This window comes from Chlamydomonas reinhardtii, chromosome 4 (assembly GCF_000002595.2).
Source record: "Chlamydomonas reinhardtii strain CC-503 cw92 mt+ chromosome 4, whole genome shotgun sequence".
Lineage (NCBI taxonomy): Eukaryota > Viridiplantae > Chlorophyta > Chlorophyceae > Chlamydomonadales > Chlamydomonadaceae > Chlamydomonas > Chlamydomonas reinhardtii.
Window position 1 is genome coordinate 1,941,442 of NC_057007.1, and position 25,306 is coordinate 1,966,747.

General features: G+C 62.0%; 5 protein-coding genes across 6 annotated transcripts in view; 4 read left to right on the forward strand and 1 right to left on the reverse strand.

The window, feature by feature from the left end:
* CHLRE_04g218300v5 (uncharacterized protein) overlaps positions 1–1,653 on the forward strand; it is an 8,352-nt gene extending 6,699 nt beyond the window's left edge. The window contains exons 13-14 of the mRNA XM_043061835.1: positions 125–226; positions 642–1,653. Of these exons, the coding sequence (XP_042925187.1) occupies positions 125–226; positions 642–884 (345 nt within the window). The 3' untranslated portion in view covers positions 885–1,653. The remainder of the gene's footprint in view (positions 1–124; positions 227–641) is intronic.
* Positions 1,654–2,019: 366 nt separating this feature from the next.
* On the forward strand, positions 2,020–3,663 carry CHLRE_04g218350v5 (uncharacterized protein). 2 transcript variants are annotated; one of them, XM_043061836.1, is made up of 2 exons: positions 2,020–2,571; positions 2,781–3,663. In XM_043061836.1, the coding sequence occupies exon 1, from the start codon at positions 2,171–2,173 to the stop codon at positions 2,564–2,566; it is 396 nt and encodes a 131-aa protein (XP_042925189.1). In that variant the 5' UTR covers positions 2,020–2,170; the 3' UTR covers positions 2,567–2,571; positions 2,781–3,663. The 2 variants fall into 2 exon arrangements, with proteins under 2 accessions (XP_042925189.1, XP_042925188.1); XM_043061837.1 differs by having other exon boundaries at positions 2,784–3,663.
* A 198-nt stretch (positions 3,664–3,861) lies between these two features.
* Positions 3,862–7,573, forward strand: CHLRE_04g218400v5 (uncharacterized protein). Its single transcript, XM_043061838.1, has 2 exons — positions 3,862–4,559; positions 4,738–7,573. Exons 1-2 carry the CDS (start codon positions 4,450–4,452, stop codon positions 6,008–6,010), a joined length of 1,383 nt encoding a protein of 460 aa, XP_042925190.1. The 5' UTR covers positions 3,862–4,449; the 3' UTR covers positions 6,011–7,573.
* A 128-nt stretch (positions 7,574–7,701) lies between these two features.
* CHLRE_04g218450v5 (uncharacterized protein) lies at positions 7,702–18,534 on the forward strand. The gene is made up of 17 exons (XM_043061839.1): positions 7,702–7,957; positions 8,280–8,321; positions 8,951–9,052; positions 9,444–9,497; positions 10,180–10,221; positions 10,546–10,653; positions 11,206–11,316; positions 11,930–12,001; positions 12,357–12,447; positions 12,808–12,934; positions 13,338–13,419; positions 13,832–13,923; positions 14,766–14,862; positions 15,535–15,603; positions 15,826–15,957; positions 16,741–16,842; positions 17,416–18,534. Exons 1-17 carry the CDS (start codon positions 7,937–7,939, stop codon positions 17,809–17,811), a joined length of 1,740 nt encoding a protein of 579 aa, XP_042925191.1. The 5' UTR covers positions 7,702–7,936; the 3' UTR covers positions 17,812–18,534.
* A 431-nt stretch (positions 18,535–18,965) lies between these two features.
* The window catches only part of CHLRE_04g218500v5 (uncharacterized protein), a 10,786-nt gene continuing 4,445 nt past the window's right edge, over positions 18,966–25,306 (reverse strand). Inside the window, exons 8-15 of the mRNA XM_043061840.1 lie at positions 24,841–24,954; positions 24,472–24,537; positions 24,089–24,163; positions 23,091–23,141; positions 22,622–22,708; positions 21,091–21,132; positions 20,591–20,656; positions 18,966–20,036 (exon numbers count right to left, since the gene is read on the reverse strand). Coding sequence (XP_042925192.1) covers positions 19,920–20,036; positions 20,591–20,656; positions 21,091–21,132; positions 22,622–22,708; positions 23,091–23,141; positions 24,089–24,163; positions 24,472–24,537; positions 24,841–24,954 — 618 coding nt within the window. The 3' untranslated portion in view covers positions 18,966–19,919. The remainder of the gene's footprint in view (positions 20,037–20,590; positions 20,657–21,090; positions 21,133–22,621; positions 22,709–23,090; positions 23,142–24,088; positions 24,164–24,471; positions 24,538–24,840; positions 24,955–25,306) is intronic.

Consider the following 25,306-nt stretch of genomic DNA (forward strand, 5'->3'; position numbering starts at 1 on the left):
CTCCCTCTCCTTCCTCCCCTCCCTCCCCCTGCTCCCCTCCCCCCTCCCCCCCCCCCACCCCCCCCCCACCCCCACCCCCACCCCCTCCCCCTCCCCCAACCCCACCCTCCGCCGCCGCCCGCAGGTGACGCGCTCCCGCGCCCGCTTCTTCCACGGCCAGCGCCGCATGCTCATCTACACCGAGCGCGCGCACTTCTACCACCGCTACCGCATCCGCGGCATCAAGGTGCGGTTGCCTTTGCGGTTGCGGCTGCAGCTGCGGTTGCGGGGACCCTGCCCGCTTTTCGCCGCGTCTGTGGGGGGTTGGGGTTTGCGATGGTATAGAGCGCCACCGTCTGCAATCTTGCCAGCAGACACGCGGCCTCAAACAACACCGTTGCCTTCTATTCTTATGAATGGTGCACCGGCTACGCCGCGCAACGTTCTCTCCTACCGAAAGCGTACAGAACGACGCGTCGATCCGCGCTTGAAGAACTCCGCCCTTCACCTTCAGTCACCTTCAGTTGTCATGCCCGTACACTCCTTTCCCTCCCTTCTCACCCTTTCCATCTCATCTCCGCTACATTTCCTCAACCTTTCTATATTACATTTCCACCAACCTTCCTTCCTTTCCTTTCACCCCAATTCCCAAACCCCATCAGGACGTGCTGTTCTACGGCCTGCCCGACCACGGCCACTTCTACCCCGAGCTTCTCAACCTACTGGAGGAGGGCGGCGCGGGGGCGGGGGCAGGCGCGGGGCTGTCAGGCGTGGCCGGGTTTGGGCACGCCACGGTCACGGCGCTGTTCTGCGGCTGGGACGTGCTGCAGCTGGAGCGGGTGGTGGGTAGCGCGCGCGCGCGGCGCATGCTGCGCGGCGAGAGCAGCACCTACATGTTCTGCTGAGGGCGCCTCGGAGGGTCGGCTGCCGGTGCTGAGACTGAGAGCTTGGTGTGGGAGTGCCGGAGGTGGGTAGGTTGCGAAAGCAACCATGAGCCAGGGTGGGTGTGAGGCTGTGAGGGCGCGTTGGGGGCTGCTGTTGGAGCCTGAGGGCGCGTGGGGACTCCCTACGCCTCGTGGGGCCGCCAGCGCTGCGGCATTCACCTGCCGAGGGCTCCTCCCCTTGTGGGCCCCCCGTGCTGAGGTTGGGGCGCTGGCTGAGGTGCTTTGCTATGGGGGGTGTCTGCATCCCCTGTGGCCGGCAGGGTGCGTGGTGGGTGTGGCGCGCTGATGAGGCAGTCTGCCCTGGTGGGTGGGCGGAGGAGATGGGTCTCGGTCGGTCCCGGTCGGTCCCGGTCGGTCCCGGAGTTCCCGGAGTTTCTTCCATTTCCTGACAGGGGGCTGCGGCGTGGCAGCAGCGCGTCATTGAGCAGGATGCATGTAAAGGCGCTGCATGCGCTGCGTGCGGCATAACGGCACTGCGCTTGGGAGGCCGTACACCCCGTGTGGCGTGCGTTCGGGTGAACAAGTGATGCTGTAAGGGTTGCGAAATGCTGTGCGTGGCGTGCTGAAGTATTGCCGCATGCGCACACCGGTATCGCTCGCGGACGTAGCGCATAATTGAGGCCGGAATGCCGGATGGAAGCGGGTTCTCAGTGTCCCCTAGCGGACAACTAACGGTTACGGTGAGAACGACGCTGGTGGGCCAGGTGCTTCTGTGGGCTCCCTCAACCCGTGCCGAGGCTGCCAACTCACGACAGACCACTGCGGCTCCAGTTCAGCGCGCGTATCTTGCAGCTGCTCTCGGGACCGCGGCATCCACACAAACCATAGACGACTCCTCCCGCAGCATCTACGCCCTGCCACATTTCCCTTGGAAGCAGGCTCCCCAACTCCCCAAAACCTTTCAGATGCCACCAAACCCGCGCCGTGCATAGAGCCGCGCGAAATGTTTTCACCGTGGGCACCGGTGACATGGGAGGGCTTGCCGGACGTCGCCGGCATGCGTGGAACACGGATCCGCGGAACGCGCCTCGTCAAGCGGCCGCTACGAGGGCATCAGGGCGACCAGCGACTTACCCTACACAGAACAGACATCGATCCTTAGCTCACGCGTTTGCACTAGCTCCTACAACCGACGTCGCAAAATGTCAATTGTCGATTTCGACGAATCTGAGCGCGGGGTCGCCTTGTGCCCTGAGGATTTCCCTCTGGGATATAGCAACGGGCAGCATCCTGGTGATTACATCGAGATGGACGCGCCCATCGTGCCGGAGTTCACTTTCCACCACATCCGCGGCAAGTTCAACCGGCTTTGGTGGCGCGTCTCATGGAAGCTTCGCACTGGCAAGTTCATTACCATGAGCTTTCTCCTCGACACGGGCGCCCCGAAGCACATGTACCTCTGCGATAAGGCGCTCAGGGCGCTTGAGAAGGACGGCCAGATGGCGGAGGACGCGGACCTTGACATCCAGTACACGACCCTGCTTGGCCGCAAGTGCCCCGTGGAGCCTCCTGCCGTGCACCAGCCCGCCGCCAACATCATCGGCCTCAAGCTCCTCATGCGCTTCGGCCTGCGGCTGTACAACGAGCACCCGTTCTTCTCATTCAGCTCAGACATTCCCTACCTCGACGCAGCAGCGCAGTAACTGAAGTAAGTAGTTGCCCCGCCGCAACAAGCGCGGGAAACGATCGGGACGGGTACTTAGACGGAAGGATGAATGGATGATTATGGGCGCGTGAGGTCTGTAAGTGTGCCCTTACCCCCCTGCTGGCCGATGCCTGCCAAGCAAGCTCTGAATAGGATGGTGCGTGTCTCGTAAATGATCCGCATATGCACTGCTGCTGGCCACACTGCAACAGCAGGCTGCTCGCTGCGGCCTGCATCCAGCAGTCAAGTGACGCCAGAATGCGGCTGTGCCGCCATTACCGTATGCGGTACGACAGGGGCGCCCTGCATGGTGTTGGTGGCGGCAAGCAGGCAGTTCACGGCGGCGATTGTAGTAGATAGTGCAGTTACGTACCTTGGGGAAAGTGGTGCCACGCGCGGTCTGAGCCTCGCTGCGCGTTGGCGTGCGTGCGCATTTGTGTGTTGAAGAACGCGTTTGTTCCTGTGGCGCTGCTGCTGCCTCGAGCGGCTGGGTGCCACAGCGGCGTCCTGCATTTGTACTGTGAAAGGGCCGAGGCCAGGGCTGGCGGCGGCATCTAAACAAGTTTTGCATGAGGCCTACGCAGTGACGGGTGAGAAAATGACATGCGAACCCAAGCATGGCAAGGGGCGGCCACGATGAGCTGTCATGTCAGCAGAGTGCCTCTAGACAACCCTATACCTCAAGTCATAGGGGGACCCCGCATCCTTTCCATTTATGGTACGGTAGTCCACGCCAGGCCCGTAGCGGCCCAGGCAGGGGAGGGCCCCCCCTACCCTGGGCCCAGGCGTGCATTGCTTACATGACCGGGGCTTTGAACATGGGGCTAAAAGGCTGGCGTACTTCTACATTTGGAACTGTAGGGGTGGGAGGTGGAAGGTTCAGGTAGAGGCAGGTGGTGGGGCTCCCATGCATGGCTGGGAGCAGGGCCTACTAGCCCAAGCAAGGCGTAAGGCCAAAGGCGCAGGTGGCACGCCCCTTTCTCGGCGCTGAGGTTTAGAGCAGGGCTTCCGTACTGGTCCGTGTTGGCGCACGCCCTTCTGTGACGCGCAAGCATAGGACTGTGCGAAACAGCACCCGACGGGCCAAACCCCGAAACATGCTATCCTCAATTGCTATTGTCCAGCATCAACGGCTTTCCGCACGGGCTTCCCTCCACACTGCCACAAAACTCTCCATGCCGCTCGTTGACACGGCGCCGATCCGCCCTCAGGTGACACGTTAAGTCGTTAACGGGCAAGGGAGTGGCGCAACATATTTCTCCGTCTTCAAGTGTATTTTTTCTTGAGACCAGTCCAGAATGACCAGAAGGAAGCTACCCGGTTTGCTATTTTCACTTGAACTGCGACTGCACGAGCATTTTTGTAAACCGCTACACAGAAAACAGGTCAAGATGCTTAGTTACCACGTGTTGTGACATATTCGAACTCCAGGGTGCAACTGTGCGCGGCGCACTTCTTGTATTGAAGACTGCCCAAGTTGACCCAGCTTTAATACTACACGAATACGAAAGGCGGGCGAAAACGGGCGATTCTGCGTCCATTGGACAGTCCATTGGATCCCATTTCCCCAGACTCCATTTCCCCCAGACTCCATTTCCTCGATGAGGTGCTGGGACCTGTGTGACAATGTGATAATCAGATGATTCCAATATGACAGAAAGCTTTCCAGCTTGCTATTTGGACTTGGACAACGAATGTGAAACCATTGTCCTGTGTTACCTCGCACGAGGCTCTGTTAAGTGTTTGATAAGCACTATTGAGCAGCTGATTGAACTCGACGGCGCAACTTTGCCAGGTGGAGGCTTTAAAATTGGAACGGCCTTCGGGCTACGTGAGCATGAAACGGGCGAAAGCTTCTCTTTTAAAGGCGATGCTCAGGCTATGGCATGGGACTCTTACAGCGGCTCTGTGCTGGCCATTGACGGCGAGTCCATCGTGCGCCTGATTCCACCCGCGGAAGGTGGCCTGGATGCCGAGTGCGCATGGACCGCGTGCGTTCTGGCTGGTGATAGGGATGATGGTGGTACGCCGCAGGACGGGCGGGGCAAAGCGGCCCGGTTTGCGGAAGCTCGCCACTTGACGTGCGACCAGCGCGGGGTGGCCTACGTGGCAGACGGCTCGCTGATCCGCAAGGTGCAGCTGCCGGAGTCGATGCGGTGCCAAAAGCAGTCGGGGGGGGGAAGAGGCTGCATCAACAGCAGCGGCTGCACCGGCAGCAGCAGCTCCTGCGGCTGTGGGGGAGGCAGACGTTACGACTGTGCAGATGGAGGGCTGGGGAGCAGCATCCACCATCCTCGGGGTGGCCCATTTGCCACCCGGCAACGCTTGGGGCCCGGAGGAGTGCCTAACCTTTCATACCCGAACCGCGGTGTACCGCCTTCCGCTCAGCGCAACCGCCTCCGGAGGCGGCGCGACGCCGCAGCTGCTGGCGGGGCAGGAGAGCGAGCGGGGCGCAGCGAGGGTCGATGGCAGCGGTGCCGACGCCCGGTTCCATCACCTCAGCAGTGCAGGCCTCCAGGTCAACGCAGACGGTCGGCTGTTGCTCCTTGACTTGGACTCAACAGCGGATGTAACGCGCCTGCGCCTCGTTGCTCCTGGTGGAACTGTTAGCACGGTGACAGGCGTGGAGCTGGCTGGCCGGTGGGTAGACCTGGTAATCCTGCCAAACGGCTACCTAGCTGCACGTGAAATTGCACAAGTGCAGTCTGACGGGGACCTGGATGAAGACGAAATGGCAGAGCCGTACTGGGAGAGCAAGCGCGTTGCGGTGATTGCGACCAGCTTCACACCACTGGCGCTTGTGGCAACAGCAGCAGCGGCGGGGCCGCCGCCGCGCAGCCTGCCCGCCGACCTGGGTGCGCTGGTGGAGGACGCGCAGCAACCTGGCGGCGGCGGCGCAGTAGCAGACCTGGTCATTCGCGTGGGCGAGCGGCGCTTTCACTGCCACCGGGCCATCCTGTCCGCGCGCTGCGACTACTTCAAGCACCGCCTGGCGGGCGACGCGTTCGAAGACGCGCGCGCGGCGGAGCTGGAGCTGCCGGACGCGGACCCCGACACCTTCGCGCTGCTGCTGCGCTGGTTGTACACGGGCGGCGCGGACATTTTGCCTAAACAGGCGCGCGGCGTGGCTGAGCTGGCGGACCGGCTGCTCCTGCCTGAGCTGTGCGCCCGCGCGTTGGACGTGTTGTTCGCGTCAGTGGACGCCGGAAGCATCGTGGACAGCCTGCTGTGGGCCGCGGGCTGCTGCGAGGCGCACGGTGGCGGCGGCGCTTTCGATCAGCTGTTGCTGCGGCTGAAGCGCTGGTACGTCGAGCGGGCGGCGGAGGTGCGGGCCGCGGCGCGAGACAGCCTGCGGGCGCTGATGACCCAGCAGCCTGACCTGATGCTAGAGCTGATGGAGGCGAGCGAGCAGCGGGCGGTGAAGCGGGCCCGGACCAAGTAGTTGATGGCAGGCAGGCAGGCTAGCGGCGGGTGGCGGTAGGGCGCAGCGGGCGGCGGATTGGAGCAGTCGGGAGCGTCACGCGGCCACAGTCTCATGAATAGCGTGGGTTTGCTACCCTGCTGGTTGTATTTAAGCGGTGGTTGTACTTCATCTCTGACAAATGGGCGGCGAAGGCGGTGACCGCTCTACTTACGGGCTAGGACCGTACTGTGGAATGCCCACGGATGGTGTGGCGCGTGTGAGCGGCTTACTCATAGACTGTCACAATAGGGCTGCGTCCCTTGATTCCAGTACCGTAGGAAAGACATGTTTGGTGTGTGCGGTCGCAGCGGCAGCAGAACTCAGCAACGCACGGCATACTTGTGCAGAATAATGCGAGGCTCTGAAGGATGGCTGGTTTGGAGTGTGAAAGCTACGGTATGGATCAGACCAAATGGGCATGAGGCTGACAAGCAGAACAAGCAGCTTTTACACAGGCAGAATTCAGCAGACTGCGAGGGCGTTAGGGAGTACAAGTGAGAACTTGGTGGCTCGTGATGATGGTACATGGCTAGGCTGGCGCAGCTGTGTTCGTGGTACTGAGCTCCTGCCCAATGCCTACTCCATGGCAGGGCAGTTGCGGTCGCTGCTCATGCTCACGCTTTTCCTTTTGCTCGTGCTAGCTTACTGGCCTCGGCTCTACAACGTCATGTTCCCTTGTTTGCTTGTGTTGCGTTTCTTCAAGCACGTCGATATGCGTGTGCAGGTTGCTGTCCTCAAATGCGATGACAGCACCACACGCTGACTGCCGGTGGGATGTTTCTCAGTCAACATTCAAGCATAACATGCGGTGTTGCGTTGGGTACAATGCTCGGAGGTAATACCAGTTGTGTAGACTCCTGGTAGCGTTCCTAGGTACGAAGATTTCGACTGACGAAGATTCAGGGCGTCTTGACAGGCTGCGTTGCGGTAGGCTTGAGAGCGACGCACAACGCGTAGGGTATGTGTGGGACTTACGCGTCAGTCCCACATAACTTTAAGGGTAGCCCCAGCTCGTCATCAAGTCCTTTTACGGCGTTCCTGCTACAGTATGGCACGCCCCAGTGGTGCGGAACACGCCAGTGGCGCGCCTCGACTATAAGTGCAACACGCCAACCCTGCGGTGTGTAATTAAGACATCATCCTTTGATTTACAGATGTTTCTGTGTACTTAATGCGCCTTTCCTGCCGGGACGGTAGTGTGTGGCACGGTGTGTCATGCACTCCACAATGGAACATACTGTTGCGCTTTTGTGTAAGGTGTTGCGTCAGGTGGGAAGCTCGGAGAATCGGAGGCAATCGCAGTTGTGCAGACGTTGAGAAGCGTTTGAGGGACGAGGGCACAGGGTTTCTGGACAGGCTGCGTTGCGGTATGCTTGAGAATGACTGAAAGCGGAGGGTATGGGACGCCACGCGGAACACCGGCGTGACCCGAGGCGGTTCCAATATGTTAACCTGGGATGCGCACTTACGACGCCATACTTGATTTGCAGGTGTTCCTGTGTACGTAGGGCGCCTTTCCGGCTTTCCATCAGGTCAAGTAAGGCGCTCGCGCCCCAGTCTGACGACGGCCTGTGTATCGACAGCCCACGCACATGCGCCACAGCAGCGCAGCTTTTGTCAAGCCCGTTGCTGATATACATTCCTGTGACCAACAGATATGTAATTCGATTATCAAACACAGAAATAATCATGCGCGCGATAAGTTGCTTGCTCGCGTTCGCAGTCCTTGTTGCTTATAGGTCTGTTGAAGCGCTCTCTTGGTCTCAACATCACCAGAATCGTCGCTCGCTACAAAGCAGTGATCTATTAGAGCAAGCGACCCTGCGACCCGCAACAGACGGCAGGAGTATCCCCATCACATCGCCAGTGCCTCTTGATACCTCGCTATGGGGCACAACGAGCGTGATGGGCCGGAAGCTACTGGAGGTATGCACGCGACCGCGATGGACTGGCATGTTTTCGCGCGCTTAAAGCGCCCTGTGGTTTGGCCTAGCTTTAGTTTCCACCCTTGTTACAAAGCAGATGTAGCAGCGCTGGGCTTGTGCGGGCCAGGGTCATGCTCGGCAAGCAAGTGGGAAGCTGCTGGTCCAACTGCCGCTGTGCACACCCCCCGCCCCGGCTGAGAGCCTGTCCCCGCCGGGGAGCCTGTCAGCAAGCCTGTCCCAACCGGGTTTTCACTGCTTTCGCCTTCTCCTTATTGGCCCCGCGGAATCCTGCCCTGCCACTGCTGCTGCTGCTGCTTCCTCAGACGGAGTACGGCGTCTACAAGGAGCTGCTGCACTACCTACAGGTCCGTGCCAGCGCCGCTGGGCGAGGGGCGGGAGGGCGGGCGGGTGGGGGCACGGCGGGAGGCGGGGTTGCACGGCAGGCGGCAGGATGGGCACGGCGGTGGGCGGCAATATGAAGGGCTCACGTCTGAAGGGCTCATGTGACGGGTGGCAATTGATGATGCGTGTCACTCCCGGATCACTCCTGGAACACTCCTGGAACACTCCCGCAACCTCGCAAGGTCAGGCACTCCGCCAGCAGCAGAGGGCGTGCAGGAACCGTGTCTTGTGATGACGGCGCCTGCGCCCCGCCCCCACGCCCCGCCCCCTTACTTACTGTGCCAGCTTGCTCCCTTTACCCCATACGCCCAAACCTCTGCCCTCTCCTCGCTCTACTGCATTGGGTTTGGTTTCGTTTGGGCTGGTATCTTCAACCCCTGCCCCTGCCTGCCACCAACCAGCTCACCAAACAAACGCCCCCTAAAAGCATTCTTCGTCTCGCACGTTACACCCCTTCCCTAACTAGTCCTGCCTTGAACCCCATCTCTGGAACCCCTTTGATCTGGAACCCCATCCCGAGAACCCCCCCCCCCCCCCCAATCCCTGGTCTAATCATGAATGTAACCTCCCTCCCCCAATTCCGGATGTCCAGGAGATGGAGAAGACCCCGGCTGTGGACTGCAACGAGGCGGTGAAGAAGCAGGCGCTGCCCACATCGGCCGCCCTTGGACTGGCGCCCTGGGACCTGATGCACGTGAGAGAAGGGCGGTGCCGCTGCGGCGGGTGTGGCTGTAGCTGTCGCATGTGGCTGCGCATGGATGTGGCTGTAGCATGTGGTTGGGAAAAGGTTGATCGGGGGACGGTGTTTGCTGGTGTGGTGTGGCGTGGGGTGGGGTGGGGTGGTGATGGGGTGCGGTGGGGCGACGACGATGAAGGGGCTGAGCGGGCGCAGGTGGCGTGTTTGGGTCCGGGTTTGTAGTGGCGGCTGGCAAACGGGCTGAGAACGTCGTGAACGGGCCGCCTGCTTGGCGCGTCCTGCTCTTGCGCCTGGGCACGGCGCCCGTGGCCGCCAGGAGCCGTGGCGTGCCGGCATCACCCGGTTGGAACGACCCCGGCCCCCGGCTCCCTCGCTGCTTGTCCCGCAGGAGCTGGAGACAATCCCGGCGCGCATCAAGTTCCTCAACGACCTTTACCGGGATGTGAGTGACGCAAGGTTGTGTGTGTGTGTGTGTGTGTGGGTGTGGGTGGGTGGGTGGGTGTGTGGGTGGGTGTGGGTGTGGGTGCGCGCGCGAACTGGGGAAGGGGGGCCGGGGCACACGTCCTGGCCTCCTACGGTACGTGCCGCTTGCCGTACGACCTGCACGTGCCATGGCATCCGGATGAGTGGGGTGTTTGCGTGCGTGCGCTTGAAGCGGGTTGCCGTCCAGTCAGGCGTGTGCCGAGGGGCGGGCGGCATGGGCTGCAGTGCAGTGTTGTTATCGGAGGTTGCGTGCTGGTTGTGTTGAAGAGCACAAAGAAAACATAGAGCAAAGACAGTGTATGCGACATGCCGGTTGTGTGTGCGCGGCTCGGCTCTCGGCTGGCCAGGCACCGGTGCATGCCGGGCGCCTTGTGTGAGTGTTAAAAACGAAGCCCGCCCTTGTGTGTTTGTGTGTTTGTGTGGGTGGGTGGTGTGGTTGTGGTTGTGCGTGGGTGGGTGGGTGTTTGCGCTCGACCCCCACGTACCAGGAGCCCCCATCCCTTCGACCCGCGCGCCCCTGCAGCACTCCTCGCCATACTCATGCCCTGAACCCAACCCTATCTCCCCCCGTTTTGGGTTTGGACATAACTGACCCCCCCCCCCACTCCGCCCCGCCCCGCGCCGCCCCGCGTGAATTGCAGGTGTGCACAAACGCCTCGGGCGTGCCTGGCCCAGGCATGCAGGTGCGCCGGCCCGCCCGTGTGTGTCTCAGTCCTGGGCGTGGCGGAACCCTCTCACACACGGTAGCGACGCTGCGTTTCATGGCAGCCCCATGCGCCGACTTACACTCACTGTTGGGGTGCTCTGGGGGCGTTGGGGCCTGGTTCGCCCGTTGTCTGTCTGCTTGATCCACACATGTGCATGTACAAGCACACACACACACAATCAAACACGCACCCAATGCGTTACACACACACACGCACACACCCTTATGCCGTACAAACACGCACACACCCTTATGCCGTACAAACACACACACACACACACACATGCACACACGTGCACAGGTCAAGGTGGCTGCCTTCACGGTGTGGAACGGCAACCTGTGGGGCCTGCGCCGCAGCCTGCTGCCCTGGATGCAGTACCACACGCAGCTGGGCGTGTGCAAGTTCTATGTGGGTCGCGGGTTGGGCGCAAGGGGGGAAGGTTGTAAACACCAGCCCAAACTCAGCCAAACCAAGCCAAACTAGGGGCTGGGGATGTAGGGCGAGGGGTTCGGGGGGGGGGGTTGTACGTACGAGCCCAAACTAAGCCACAACCAACTATGGCTGTGGAGCCGGTGGGGCTGGGGCTGTGGGGGCGGGTTGGCTGGGCCGGGGAAGGGGGTGGAGTGTGTGAGTGGGTTGTGGGCGATGTAGGGCGGGGCGCGTCGGCGGGCTGCAGGCAGGCTTGGGGCTTGGGACTTTGGACTTGGAGAGTGCGGGGAAGGGTGGCGGGCAGGAGCACACGTAAGCACCACGAGAGGGGGCGGATGGGCTGGCTGCCCTAGGTCAAGTGGGTGCGGGCCAGTGCGTGACGGCGGGGTTGAGTTGCGTTGGTTTGGTCGTTGCCGAGCCTTTACACCCCTGCCTGCAACTCTCCCCGCATCCCCACATTCCCCACTCCTCTCCTTCCCTCATCCCCTCCCCCGTACACAAATCACTCGCATCAAACGCTACCCCCCACAGGTGGCCTTCCAGGGCCGTGACGAGGCCACGTACCGGGCGCTGCTGCAGCTGGCGCCGCTGCTGGACATGGTGCTGATCAGCAAGCCCTTCGCCACGACCGCGGAGAACAAGGTGGGGGGGGGGGAGGCGGTGGGGACGGGGGTGGGGGCGGGGGTGGGGGCGGGGGGAGGGGGCTAACGTTGAACCAATCCCGTTAGGAAACAGTCGCGCGGCAAGGGGGAGGGGGCGTGTGTGTGTGGGTTTGCGTGTGTGGGTGGATGGGTGGGGTGGGTGGGGTGGGTTGTAAATACCAGCCCAAACCAAGGGGAAGGTGGGGGGGCTTAAGCGGGGGTGGGCGGGTGGGCCTGTGTGGGTTTGGGGTTTGCGTGGGGGCCCGGGAAGGTTGGAGGTGGCTCGTTGCGCTGGGTGTGTGGAAAGCCTGGGAAGCCTTTGGTTGGGAAGCTTTGATGAATACACCCCCGCAGGTGACCCCTGGCGCACCTGTGACCTCGAGTAGGCTGCATGCAGTCGAGCCGCTTCTGTACTGCGTTTTGTGTGTGTGTCAACTTAACGTTGCGTGTGTGCGCGTCTCTGGTCCCCCTTAACTAGCCATCATGCATGAGATCGCCCCCCCCCACGCCTCCGCTAGTTTCGCTTGGTATTTACAACCCCCACCCCATGGCACCACCACACACACACACACGCATGTTTTCCTTGTGCTCTTTAACGCGCGCACGTGCTGTAGGCCTGGCTGGAGCACGCGGCGCGGGACGACTGGGGCCGCCGCCCCGGCAACTGGCGGCTCATGAGCAAGCAGGTGTGGGTGGGGGGGAGTGTGTGTGTGTGTGTGTGTGTGTGTGTGTGTGTGTGTGTGTGTGTGTGCGTGTGCGTGTGTGTGCTTGTGTGTGCTTGTGAGCGTGCATGCGTGTGTGTGGGGTGTGTGTGTGTGTGTGAGCGCGGGTGCGGGTGGTGTGGACGAGCGTGGGTGTCACACGCGCACGCGTGTATGTGTCTGTGCTTACGCACCAGCTTCCCCAACACACACTCGTGATGTCACACTGTCTTTGCGCAACGTTTTCCTTGTGCTCTTTAATACTCGTGACGCCCACGTCGGCGCCACGTGGGTCTGCCTCTCCGCCCTGACCACCGCCGCTGCTGCTGCCGCCACAAAGGGCTACTGCGGTAACATCGCGTTCGAGCGCGCGCGGCGCGACGGCATGAACTGGATGGCGCACATCGACGCCGACGAGCTGCTCATACCCTGTGAGTGCGGTGTGCAGCTGCGGGGTTGGGCGGCAGCTGTCCATACCCTGTGAGTGCGATGCAGGGCTTGGACCCATACCCACCACCCCGCGGGCCATGCGGACACTCACACACTTATCAGCCACGTCCAGCACAGCCGCGCTGCACCCATCCGGCCATCCCCCTCCACTCGGCATACTCGCACCCCTCCCCCCTGTTCTCCACATGTTGCGCCTTGACTTCTTAAAGAACCATGAATGTAACCCCTCCCGTTCTCCACGGCTGTCGTCCCACATGTAACCTCTATCAGCTAGTGTGAATGCAAATGCAAGACGTCATCGAGGCGTGTCTCCTGTCTGTCTCGTCCCTTATCTCACGCAGCCGTCAGCCTGGCCGCGGAGTTGGCCGCCGCGCCCGCCTGGGCCGGATACCTCAAGATGCACAACCACGAGGCGGTCATTGAGAGCTTCGAGGTGGTGAACAAGTACGAGGAGGTCACGCTGTTCAAGTGAGGAAGAGTGGGAGTGGGTGTGTGCTTGTGTGTTAGAAATGATCCGCCCGAGAGTGTGTGTGACTGTGTGTGTGTGTGTGTGTGTGTGTGTGTGTGTGTGTGTGTATATGTGGTAGACCGGGGGCGTGTGGTTGCTGGCAGACCGGGGGCGTGTGGTTGCTGGCGTGGGGCGAGGGTCCCAGGAGGCCGCCATGCGGGGGCACAGACGGCGTCCTGCGTCCCCTGTTCTGATTCCCGGACTTACCCGTGTTCCATGTGTTTCTCCGCTACCGTCCTGCCTCTCTTGCTATCTCCACTGCCACCGCCGGTGTCATACCACAACCATCATCACCGCCCAATCAAACCCCTTCCGCCCCCGTCACTGTGTCCCCGCCGCCCCCACGCACCACCACCACCCCAGGACGCACGACCAAACGCTGCCCAACCGCACCAGCGACATCCAGTGGCGCTTCCGGCTGGGCACCTACGGCACATTCTACCAGGTGGGGCGGCGCGAGTGTATCCGACACACAGACACACACACACACACACACACACACACACACACACACACACACACACACACACACACACGCACACGCACATACACGGCGGGCTTCATTTATTTTCACACACACACACACACACACACACGCGCGCGCGCGCTTCACTGTCACAGACGTTGATGGGTGATCACTTTCTACCGCATGGCCCGCCTTTCCTCTACCTCATGGCCTTTCCTTTGCATGCGTCCTCGCCGCGCCTCTCTCGCCCTTACCCCCGCTCGCCTCTCTCGCCCTCACCCCGCCAACCCACTGCCGCCCACTGCCCCCCCTTCTCTGTACAATCCTTGCAAACCCCCCACACACACTTCCTTAACTAATGATGAACGTAATCCCCCCCCCACACACACAGGTGTACTACAACGGCAAGTCCATCGGGCGGGTGGACCGCGGCCACATCCACATGTGGGGCCCACACGACTTCCTGGGGCCCAGGGACGACAGGTGCGTGCGTGCGGGGGCGCGCCGAGTGTGCACGGTGTGTGCACGGCGTTGTTAACAAACAAACCAAACCAAAGCATGGCGTCTTGACAACAAACCAAACCAAATCAAATTTGTCAGGCCGCATTTTCACAGCCGTGCGTGCGTGCGTACGCATCCTCACAGCGAGCACAGGCGGCTGCAGACGACTCAGGGGGGACAGGGCGCGAGGTAGAATGTGAGTGGGCAACGAAGGCACGTGGATAGAACAGCCGTGCGTGCGTGCGTACGTGCGTGCGTGCGTGCGTGCGTGCGTGCGTGCGCATTATCACAGCAAGCATAGGCGCAGGGCGTGAGGGGGAGTGGGCAACGAAGGCATGTGGATAGCTAGATATTCAGATGGATCAGGGACAGGGCGCGGCGGGGTGTGAGCAACAAAGGCGTTTGGATAGGATAGATATTCCTCTCGACCCTTCCAACCCTCGGCGGGTGTGGAGTCTATCGCCGCCTCCTGACCCACGTGCGTGCGTGCGGGGGCGCGCCGAGTGTTCCGAATGTGTACGGCGTGCACGGCGCGGCAATAAGCAACAAAACAAAGGAAATAAGGTTGCATTATCACAATTATGCGTGCGTGCGTGCGTGCGTGCGTACGCATCCTCACAGCGAGCACAGGCGGCTGCAGACGACTCAGGGGGGGACAGGGCGCGAGTGGGAGTGGGAGTGGGCAACGAAGGCATGTGGATAGGATACGGTAGATCTTACTCCCTGGGTGGGTGTGGAGTCCATCGCCGCTTCCTGACAACCCGCCGTCGTACGTCGTGTCCGCAACCCCGACCGGCACAACCCACCGCCCGCCATCCCCGCAGGTGGAAGGACCCGGTTCACAACCCCGAGGGCGAGTGGAAGATGGCGGTGGCCAACTTCAGCCTGCTGCACATCAGCTACACCTCCTGGCACGACCTGGTGCGTGTGTGGGGGGGGGCGTGTGTGTGTGGGCGTGTGTGGGCGTGTGTGTGTGGGCGGGGGTTTATTTTGAACCAATCCCGTAAGGAAACAGTCGTGCTGCAAGGAGAAACTGTGTGGGCGGGGGGTGGGGGCGGGCGGGGGGTGGTGCATGGGTGTTATGGTGTGGGAGCCAGGCTTGATGGTGGGGCTAGGGGATGGGGGTTGGGGGTTGGTTTTGCATGGACTAGCGCCGAGGGCCAGTTGTCAGGCGACTGGGCGACATGCGACCGGGTGGCTGGGCTGGGTGTATTGGGGGATGGAACAGATGGCGCCCCGCCCGTTAGAGCCATGCTGCAGCGGCGGCAGCCCCCCTGCAGCGGCAGCCCCCCCCCCCTGTAGCGGTTGCGCAGCGGGCCCCCCTGCAGCGGTTGCGCAGCGGGCCCCGCTCGCCTGGTCCGACCCCACACTGCACTGCACCACGTTGCCCTGGGGTCACCTGCCGTCGCCCTGAACGCGGCCCCTTGCAATCCATTCCCAACCCTCAATCTCTCTCTGTCTGGTGCATTTGTGCGTGTGCGCGTGTGCGCGCGCGTGTGTGTGTGTGTGTGTGTGTGTGTGTGTGTGTGTGTGTGTGTGTGTGTGTGTGTGTGTGTGTGTGTGTGTGTGTGTGTGTGTGTTTGCACGGTGCAGATGGGCAAGGCGCGCATCTCCTGCCCCAACGAGTACCGAGAAGCGGCCAAGGCCGGCAACGTCACAAAGGTGCGATCATCCGGTCTTGATGATGGATTGGTTAGGAGCTGGGCGCGGGTGTCGCTTGGCATTCTTCGCTGTGAGGCGCCACGCTAGCCCATGCATTTACCCGCATGGCATCCGCTGACACTCATATCCGTTCGTCCCTTACACACACACACACTCTCTCTCTCTCTCTCACACACACACACACACACACACACACAAACACACACACGCCCACGCCCTCAGGTCAAGGAGTGTTTCTGCCTGGACTTCGACCTGCACGCCTACATGGCGGCCACCAAGGGCGAGGACGCGGCGCGGGAGCACTGGGTGCGCGAGTCGTTGCTCAGCGAGGGAGCCGTGCGCAAGGACGGCACAGTGAGCGCTTTGGGGGGGGTAACTTTGAACCAATCCCGTAAGGAAACAGTCGCGCTGCAAGGAGCGCTGCGGGGAGAGAGGGGGCTGGGGGGAGATGGGGGGTTGTAAATGCCAGCCCAAACTAAACCAAAACCAACGAAAACGAGCGGAGCACAGGCAGGGGGGGAGGGAGGGGGGGCTGCATTGAAAGGAGTGGAGGAGAGGCAGGCGATAATGCTTATGGGAGGGGGCCGAGGCGTCGTGGAGATGCAGGGTGAGCGGCGCCAGGGAAGGGGCCCCTGCGCGAGGACGGCAACGTTAGCAGTGGGCGGGAGGTGGGGGTGGGATGAGAGGGAGGGCGAGCTGGGTGGGTGGGTGGGTGGGTGGGTGGGTGGGTGGGTGGGTGGGTGGGTGGGTGGGTGTTTGGGTGTGCAGACAAGGGAATGTTGTGAAGGTCTTCGCGGGTGTTGGACGCACGGTGACAGCAGGATCGGGAGGGCCGGCCGCCTGTCGTACATTAGACGCTGTGCCCCCCACGCTGTGCCCTGGGTTCCTATTGGACTTGAAACAGCCACGCCTCGAAGCTACACGCCCAATGCCTCCCTCCCTCGTCTCACGTGAACGCCTCATCCTACTGTGTCCACCTCTTCATCGACCCACCCATCCCCTTCTCCTTGCAGCGCTTCTGTTTCCTGATGGCATTGGTTCAGACTTCAGAGTTAACCACCCACCTCGCTTCCCGCTTGTCCAAACATCCTTGCAACCCCCACCCCACCCCACAACAAAACACAACACAACACACAGAAATGCCACGTGTACAAGGATGTGGACCGGCTGAAGCAGCTGCTGGTGCGGGACCGCATCTACAGCCGCGTCACGGGGCCGCAGCAGCTGTTGCGAGCGCAGGTGGGTGCTGGCGGGGGCGGGTGCCGGTGGGCGGGTGCTGGTGCTGGTGCTGGTGGGTGGGCGGGTGGGTGGTAGTGGGTGGGTGAGTGGTGGTGGGTGGGGTGCTGGTGCTGGTGCTGGTGCTGGTGGGTGGGCGGCTGGTAGGACTCGTCAGAGGCGATTCGTGTGTTTGCCTGATGCCTGCCTCCTGGCATTCTTACGGGGGCAACCAACGCTGCCTCACCTTCAGTAGCTTCCTGCTTCCTGCCTACCGGTACACAGGGCGGCCTGCTCCCTCACTCGCCGCCTCGCCCCGTCTGGCTAGTCATGACCCCTTGACCCTCTGCCCCGCATCTGGCCAACCGATTCCACCCTCCCTCTCCTCGCACACGGGCTCCCCTGCTTCCGCGCCCACCCTACTTCCCCCTCACCTCTCCCCCTCGCTGCTGCCTCACCCCCACCCCCACCCACCCCCACCCACTCCCATTTCCCCCTCGCTGCTGCCTTACCCCCGTTCCTCCCACTTCACATTTTCAACAATCATGAGTGAATCCCCCATCACCAACCGTTCGCATGAATGGCTACCCCCCACAGGAGCTGGCCATCCGCCACATCGCGGCCGGCATGGGCATCAAACTGCCGCCGCTGGGCGGGCAGGTGGCGGCGGGCGGCGGCGGCCTGACCACGGCGGCGGCGGGCGCGGCGGCGGCGGCGGCCGCAGCGGCGGCGGTCAAGCCGCTGCCCGTAGGCGTGGCGGCGGCGGGGACAGGCGGGGCGGTGGCGGGCGGGGCGGGGACCGGCGGGGCGGCGGCAGGCGGGGCGGCGGCGGCGGCGGGGGCTGGGACGGGGACGGGGTTAGCTGGCGGAGGGATGGGCACGGGGGCGACCACGGTGACCACTGCTACCACGGCGGCGGCGGCAGCGGGCCTGGGCGGCGCGGGGGCAGGAGCTGGCGGGGCGGCGGCGGGCGCCACGGTTGCGAAGACATAGGGTGGTGGATAGCGGGTGTCATTTGAAATTTACTTTACGGTTACGCATTTAGATTATCGCCTTTGGACATATACTGTTTACAGAGTACGGTATTGTCAGGGGTGGGCGCCGCTGCGCCGAGGAAGGTTGTTGGATACTGCGGATGCCGCTGCAGTCGGAGTGGGTGGCAGGTAGGCTAGTGGTGGGACGCGGTGGAGGGGGGTGGCTGACGCTGACGCAACACTGTCCTGATGTGCCAGCCTCCAGGGCTCTCCAACGTTGTGCTCGCTGGCTTTCTCGGTTAAGCATCGTCAATATTACACAGTGGGGACAACTCATGGAGGTGTGTGGGAGGGAAGTGGGTGTTTGGGTTGGGGGCTGTGCGTGTCTGCGTGACCCTTCGATTCAATTTTAGCGTAGCAGTGGTCAAGCGGCCCTTGGTGTGATTACTCGGTAGCTCAGTTCAAGTGATTGGGTGTTCATGTTACCTACGCGAGCAACTACGATGTGACCATCGTCATAGCGTAGGTGCGCCGGAGAAGGGCTACTAAGCACACCGTGTCGGTTTGGTTGCGTGCATACGTGATCCGGTGGCAGCCTGTGCAAGTGCAGTGGGGCCAAAAGCCTGGGGCGGCGGGGCCCAAGCATGGAGGGATACTGGGTAGGTAGGTGTGTGTCCCTGTTGTACTGTCATGTGTGCGCGCGACCCGGGGAGCTGTAACCTAGCTGTAACCTAGCACTCTTGGTCTCTAGCACTTGAGCATTCTCTGATTCTCCAGCAGCAGTGCCACGCCCGGCTGGCGTTCCATTTCGGGGCGCGGCGCTGCGTCGGCTGGCCGTCGACGCTGCGCCGCTGCCAGGCGGTTGTCACGACACTCACGGCACGGCGTGAGCCGCGTGGCTGGGGGCCGTGCAAGTGTGCGAAAGTATGGCCGAGCGAAAGTACGGTATGGCCGTTCAGCCCCCAGTGAGGCGGGCCCGGCCGGCCCCCCGCTGCCCACGCCCCGACCCCTGGCACCACATGGCAGGAGTTGCCCAATGAAGAATACTAGCTACCCTGGCTCGTGCCAGGCCATAAGGCAGCCCGCCGCAGGCACTGTGACTGTGTGACATTGTTGACTGGGCCTGGTTGCATAGCCGGGTGTGGGGGTGGGGAAATGTGTTCGGGCCTGCGGGGATTGTCAGAGAGGAAAACGTGCATGGCGGTCAGGAGGTCAGTGACACGAATCGGCAAAATGGTTGCCTCACAATCTGTTCGCGCTGCGGATCACGCCGCAATCAGTTACGCACATGGCCGCCTCTCAACGCGCCCACGCTGCGAACCGCGCCAACCGCGTAGAATGTCTTGCCAGTAACCCTATTCGTCCCCAGCCACCCCTCCCTCATAGGCTCTTCCCCTGCGCCGCCAGCTTACAGCACGGGGCACGTCCCATAACCGCGTGGACCGCCTTGGCGGGGCCGCTCACGCATGTCCCAAAACCCAAGCCTAACCCCCCCCCACACACACGTTCTACACACATACATAGTCAGCAGGATTACTTTGTCGGTATACCGGTACATGACTACGTGGACAAGACAAAGAGACGGCGACCATGTTACCGCACTACCACACGCGCAAAGTGTGTCACCCAAATGTGATGGGACTCATGCAAGGACAAGCCACTGCATGGTCGAAACTGTCGCGACTAGGCAACACCATTCCTGTTTGGGCCAGTATGCCATGTACACACCGGCATGTGACCCTGATCCATGCGCGAGCACGACATGTGTGGTGTGTGCGCTGCACAAAGGCGGTTGACCACCGGCAGTCGACCACCGCCCATAGATAGACGGAAGTCCGGGTTTCCGTCGATGCTGACGCAAACCCCTCCGCTGCATCCACGGCGCACTTGTCCACCCGGCCCCATGTCCGGCCATGAGAGATCACGCGCACGCACACAATACGGTACGTCAGACCCGTTCACCACTACCACTGATCACACCCGCTCAGCACTACTACTAAATACACCCATTCACCACTGCTACCGATCAGACCCATTCACCACCGCTACTGATAAGACCCATTCACCATTACTGTTTTTCAGACCCGTTCACCAATAATACTGATCACCATTCGCTGCGTTCGCTGTCTAGGTCGAGCTGGCGGCGCCGCTACCACCGGCGTCGGCGCCCACGTCGTCTGCCGCCGCGCCCCCCTCGCTCATGATGGCCCGCACCGCCTTCATGGCGCTATGGAAGTCCGACTCCTGCGCCGGGGGTGGGGCGGGGTCACAATCATGATTAATGGGGTGGAGGGGTAGTTGCATACAATCCCTGCTGATGAACCACTGCTAACCCAGACGGGGCGCAAGGTGGCGGCGTGTGTGCGTGTGTGGCATGTGTTGTATGTGTGTGTGGGGCTGTAAATCTGGGGGGGGGGGTTGCGGGTGGGTGGCTCGCCGGCGTGTGGTGGCGGGCTGGCGGCAGCGCGGGAGTGGGGCTGTGTGCACAGCGCCCTCTGGCAGCAGCTGGCCGGGACCACCGCCGTGCCGGCGGCCCCGTCGTACCCACTCACACCTAACCCCAGCCCCACCCTGTCGGCTGAGCCTCCCCACTGCGGCCCTCAGTGCACCTCTAGCCCCCAGCCACCAGCCCGCAGCCCACCACACACCCCATCCCACCACCACCACACGCCGCCTTCAGCCCACCACCCCACGCCCACCACACGCCCCAGCCCATCGCACCACACGCCACCCTTCCTGTTCGCCCCGCCCCAGCCCACCATCGCCACACGCCTCCCGCCTGCCGCGGGACACCTCACCGGCATGGGGTCGACTGCGGCCAGCGCCGTGTTGGACACCACGAACTCCCGCGTCTTGTGGCCCACCTGTATTGGCGTGTTGGGGTGTATGTGTGGGGTTGTGTGTGTGTGTGTGTGTGTGTTGGTGTGTGTGTATATGTTGTGGCAACGTCGTGACAGCAGCAAGCCATGACAGGCAGAGGCGCACACGGTACGGTATGCAGCAGCAGCCTACTGCTCATGGTGCGGCGTGTCGATAAGCCAGCACAATTCCCGGTCCGGGAGGTGCGTGAGGTGCGTGAGGTGCGGGAGGTGCTGGGGATGTACCAACCCTCACGCTTCCTTTGCAGTGGCTACGTGCCCAGAGCAACAAGGTAAGCCTGTGACAGTCCCGCTGCAGTGCCGCCCTGGCTGCGCTTGTGCCCAAACTGCATTCGCACTCCCCATGCCCACGCCCACGCCCACTCCCACTCCTCTTCCCACGCCATTCCAGCTCGCCAGACACGCATGCACGTACGCACCAGGGCCGTGGCCATGGCCTTGCCGGGAGTGCTCCGCGCAATCTGGAACGGGGCAGGGGGAGACGACAGGGGGGTAGGATTACCTCCATGATTGGTTAAGAACAAGCAAAATTGTGGGCACGTTGGTACAGCAGGCGTGTCGCCGGGGGCGGGGGCAGCATCCGGGGGTCGGCCAGGGGACATCCGGCAGCGACGCCCATTCCAGATAATTCCAGATAAGAGGAAAGAAAGGCAAGGGCTGCCCAGGGGCCGCCAGTTGTTGACTGGGCCAGCAAAACGAGAGAACGCCCAGCTGCTTTGGGCCTGCCCGCAAACCCCTGGCCCAGTCGCGCAGTGCCGACTTCAGGAGTCGGGACCGCCGCGTGAGGAGGCAAACACGCGAGTGGGATGTAAGGACGCGACAGGCGCGGCGACCGTTGGTGGCCGGTGGGGAAGGCAGGGGAATTTGGGGATGCGCGGCGTCGAGCCTGCCTCAAACCGTGTGGCGCCTGTGCAGACGGGGATGGGACCGGGCCAGCCATCGATAGCCGTGCAAGCGGCGCGCCCGCGCTTGTTGTGCGAAGATGACCCGGCGGCGGCAATAGCTGTCGCAGCTGGAAGGTGCCATTCAATAGCTACAATTACTCTTTCTTGTGAACTTGGCGCCCGGCCCGATCCAGCCCGCCCGGGGCGCGACTGGCTATTGCATATGATAACAGCATGCCTGCGGGCAAGCCGCGCAGCGTGTCTTGCGGGTTTCCGCGGGTCTTGCGGTTTCCGCGTGTTCAGTAACGCGCGCTACGGGCACGAGACAGTGACAGCGCAATGGTTTGCACGTGCCATACCCTTCCCATCGAACTTCCCATACAAAGCCCCGTTCTGCCCTTTCTTGCTCGTGTTATAAATGCCCTACAGCCCTCTTCCAAACATACAAGCTTCACCAGCGCCTACCGTACTCACTCACACCGAAAGACACCTCGGAAATCTTCACTCGCTCACTACGACCAAGATGGCTTCCTCATCATCGCTTAATACGACTGCCGACTCACGTATCGACTGGTGAGTGCGAACGCGGGGGAGGCCCAAAGCAGGGGCGGACGCAGCGCGACGCAGGTCGCGCGAATGACGGCACCCGTCGCGCTGCGTCCGCCCCTGCTTTGGCCCTGCCCCGCGTTCGCACCAGTCGATAGGATAGTCACCAGTCATGTTGAACGATGAGGAAGAAGCATTTTGGTTGAATGAGAGAGTGAAGATTTCCGAGTTGTCTTGCGGAGTGAGCGAGTAGGCGCTGGTGAAGCTTGTGTGTTTGGAAAAGGGCTGCAGGGTATTTATAACACGAGCAAGAATAGGCAGAACGGGGCCGTGCGGTACCTGGGCGCCATGTCGCCCTTGAAAGCGCGCCAGCCGTGCACACGTTTACGAGTGGGCCCATTGCCGACGTCAGCACCCCGGGCTCCTGTGTCCCACAGCCCACGCACACACGTCTACATTTGACCACCTCCACAGTTCCACACCTCCACACACGCCTCTACACGTACGCACGCGCCCGCACCTGGATCAGTTTCTGCGCGGTGGTGGTCTGCCCTCGCAGCTCCACCACCCCGTCCAGTCGGCCCGTCAGCCGCTTCAGCAGGTCGCCCTGCGGGGGGTTGCAAGGATGTTTGGACAAGCGGTACAAAGGGGGTTACATTCATGTATTCTTTAAGAAGTGAAGGCAAGGGGTGCAAAGGGGGGGATTACGTGAAATTGGGCCGGGTGGTGGACTGGTGGTGGGTGCCCAGGCAACATACACCGTAGTTCTTCTCCATATGAACGGCTACCCCCTCCCCATCGCCTGCAACTGTCGCCTCTGCCTGTGCTCCGCTAGATTGGCTTGGTTTGGTTCACTTTGGGCTGGTATTTACAACCCCCCCCACCCGTTCTCCACATGAACGGCAACCCCCCGCCCCCCCCCCCCAATCCTGTACCGCTTTTCCAAACGTCCATGCAACGCCCCCATTCCCTCCCCTCCCCGCACCCACCTCGCCCAGGGGTCCGGACGTGAACACGGCCAGGCCCAGCTCCTCGGCGGCCTGCAAGTAAGGAGGTTACATTCATGATTATTTAAGAAGTGAAGGCGGAGTGGTGAGGATACATTCATGCTGTATTGAGAAGAAGCGGAGTTGTAGGGGACGAAGACAGGACAGGACAGCAGCAGGAGACAGAGGTGAAATGGCCACTAGCTTGGCCTCGCAAACTCATTCAAACTGGACAGGAAAGTCCTGAACACGCATCCAGTGAAGCCCGTAATGAACGTACCATCAACGTACCGTACACGCTCTTCCCCCCACCCCCTAGCTTGGCGGGGTATGGTTTATTTTGGGCTGGTGTTTACAACCCGCCCCCCTCCCCCCCACACACATACCGTACCTAATCCCATATCACCACGCATGTAATTAATTATTTTGGCACAAAACCCGAAATACCACGCACCTGAGGGGGGGGGTGCGGGGTTCTGCACGAATTGTTTCGGGTGGGGTGCGGGGTTCCACAGGAATACCCATCTGGGGCGTGCCGTGCCGCCAAAATCGCTAAATCGCAAGATTACCAGCGCTAGTACTACATATGTAACGAACACCACTACGGAGTATCCATTCCACGTACTCTGACGAGAGTGAGGAATCGGATTAGAGTGCTGGGGCTGGGGCAGTGGCGGAGGGTGGCGGTGGTCCGTGGTGTTGGCGGTGACGGTTACAGCACGTGCGCATTGACGACACTGTGCAGTTTCACCACTGCGTTGCCTAGCCTCTTGTACACGCACACTTGGGACCACAGACCACGCAGTTCACGGCTGCGTGGTTCTGAAACATTACCACACCGTGGGGTGCGTGGTGCAGAATAGAAGCCGGTTTAGGGGTGCGTGGTGTAAAAATAATTGTTTTTTTGCAGGGGTGCGTGGTGATCAGCTAAACGTACGGTACACACACGCTGGTCACCTTCCTGCAGGTGCGTTGCGACTCTGCTCCGACCTCCATCTCACCTTCATGACGGTGACGCTGTTGTTGCCCACCAGCTGCCACGGCTGCGACCAGGCCTCAGGCATGCTGGCACTCACCTGCGCCGGGCGAGGGACCAAGGCAAGGCAAGGTCACGTTGGTTCCAAAACGAGTGCGCGCTGCCGACAAACACGTGAGCGCACAAAATCCTACACATGGTAACTACCGGTAGCGTGCCCTCACGCACAACTGCAACACCCCCCCCCCCACGACGCCTCGACCCACATCCCATAAGTATTATCGCTCGCAACTAACGCCTCTGCCTGCACTCTCGTTTTCGTTGGTTTTGGTTTAGTTTGGGCTGGTATTTACAACCCCCCCCGCTTAATCCACACACGAACACACGTGCATGACCCCGCGCACCCACCGGCAGCTGTATGGCTGCCAAGCCGTGCTTCTCACCGCCCGCCTCGCGAGCCCACGACACCACCTCCTGCGCGTGGGGGGAGGGCGTGCGGGGAAGCGCGCGTGTGTGTGTGGGGGGGGGGGGAGGGTTACATTCATGACTACTTAAGGGGGGAAGGGGATCAAGAGTAGTTGGCTGTTGTCGGAGAGCGGCTTCAAGCTAGCGGGCGGCCTGAAGCCGTGCCCTTCTCCAGGCAAGCAAGCTGCCACTTGGTTTCAGCATGCCATCAGCACAGCCGCACAAATCCCAACCCCCACATCTCCAGCACCACCACCACCACCAGCACCCAGCAGCCCACCCACCAGGCCGCCCCTTCCCCCCCCTGCTTACCTCCAGACTGAGGTGGCCTGCGTCCGTGGGCGGCACCCGGAAGCAGTCCCAGCTGGCCACGCCGTAGTGGCGCACAGACCCCGCCGCCCGCAGCTCCTCAAGCGCCTTGAAGGCCTGGGGTGGAGGTGAGGGTGGGTGCGGCGGGCTGAAGGTGAGGTGTGGGTGGAGGTGAGGTGTGGGTGCGGGGGGTGGTGAGGTGTGGGTGCGGGGGGCTGGCAGGGTTGGCTGAGGAAATGGTAGACGGCAACTCCCATGCGCCCGGCACGCTGGCTTGATTTGGGTTTCACGCCCCCCTCCTCCACCACCGCCCACCCCCTCCGACCCCCAACCGTGGGACCCACCCCGCTATCCGCCGTCGATACGCCCCCTCCTCCGCCCCCTCCTCCTCCCGCCCCGTCCTCCGCCCCCTCCTCCCCTCCGCTCGTTTTCGTTGGTTTTGGTTTAGTTTGGGCTGGTATCAACTTCC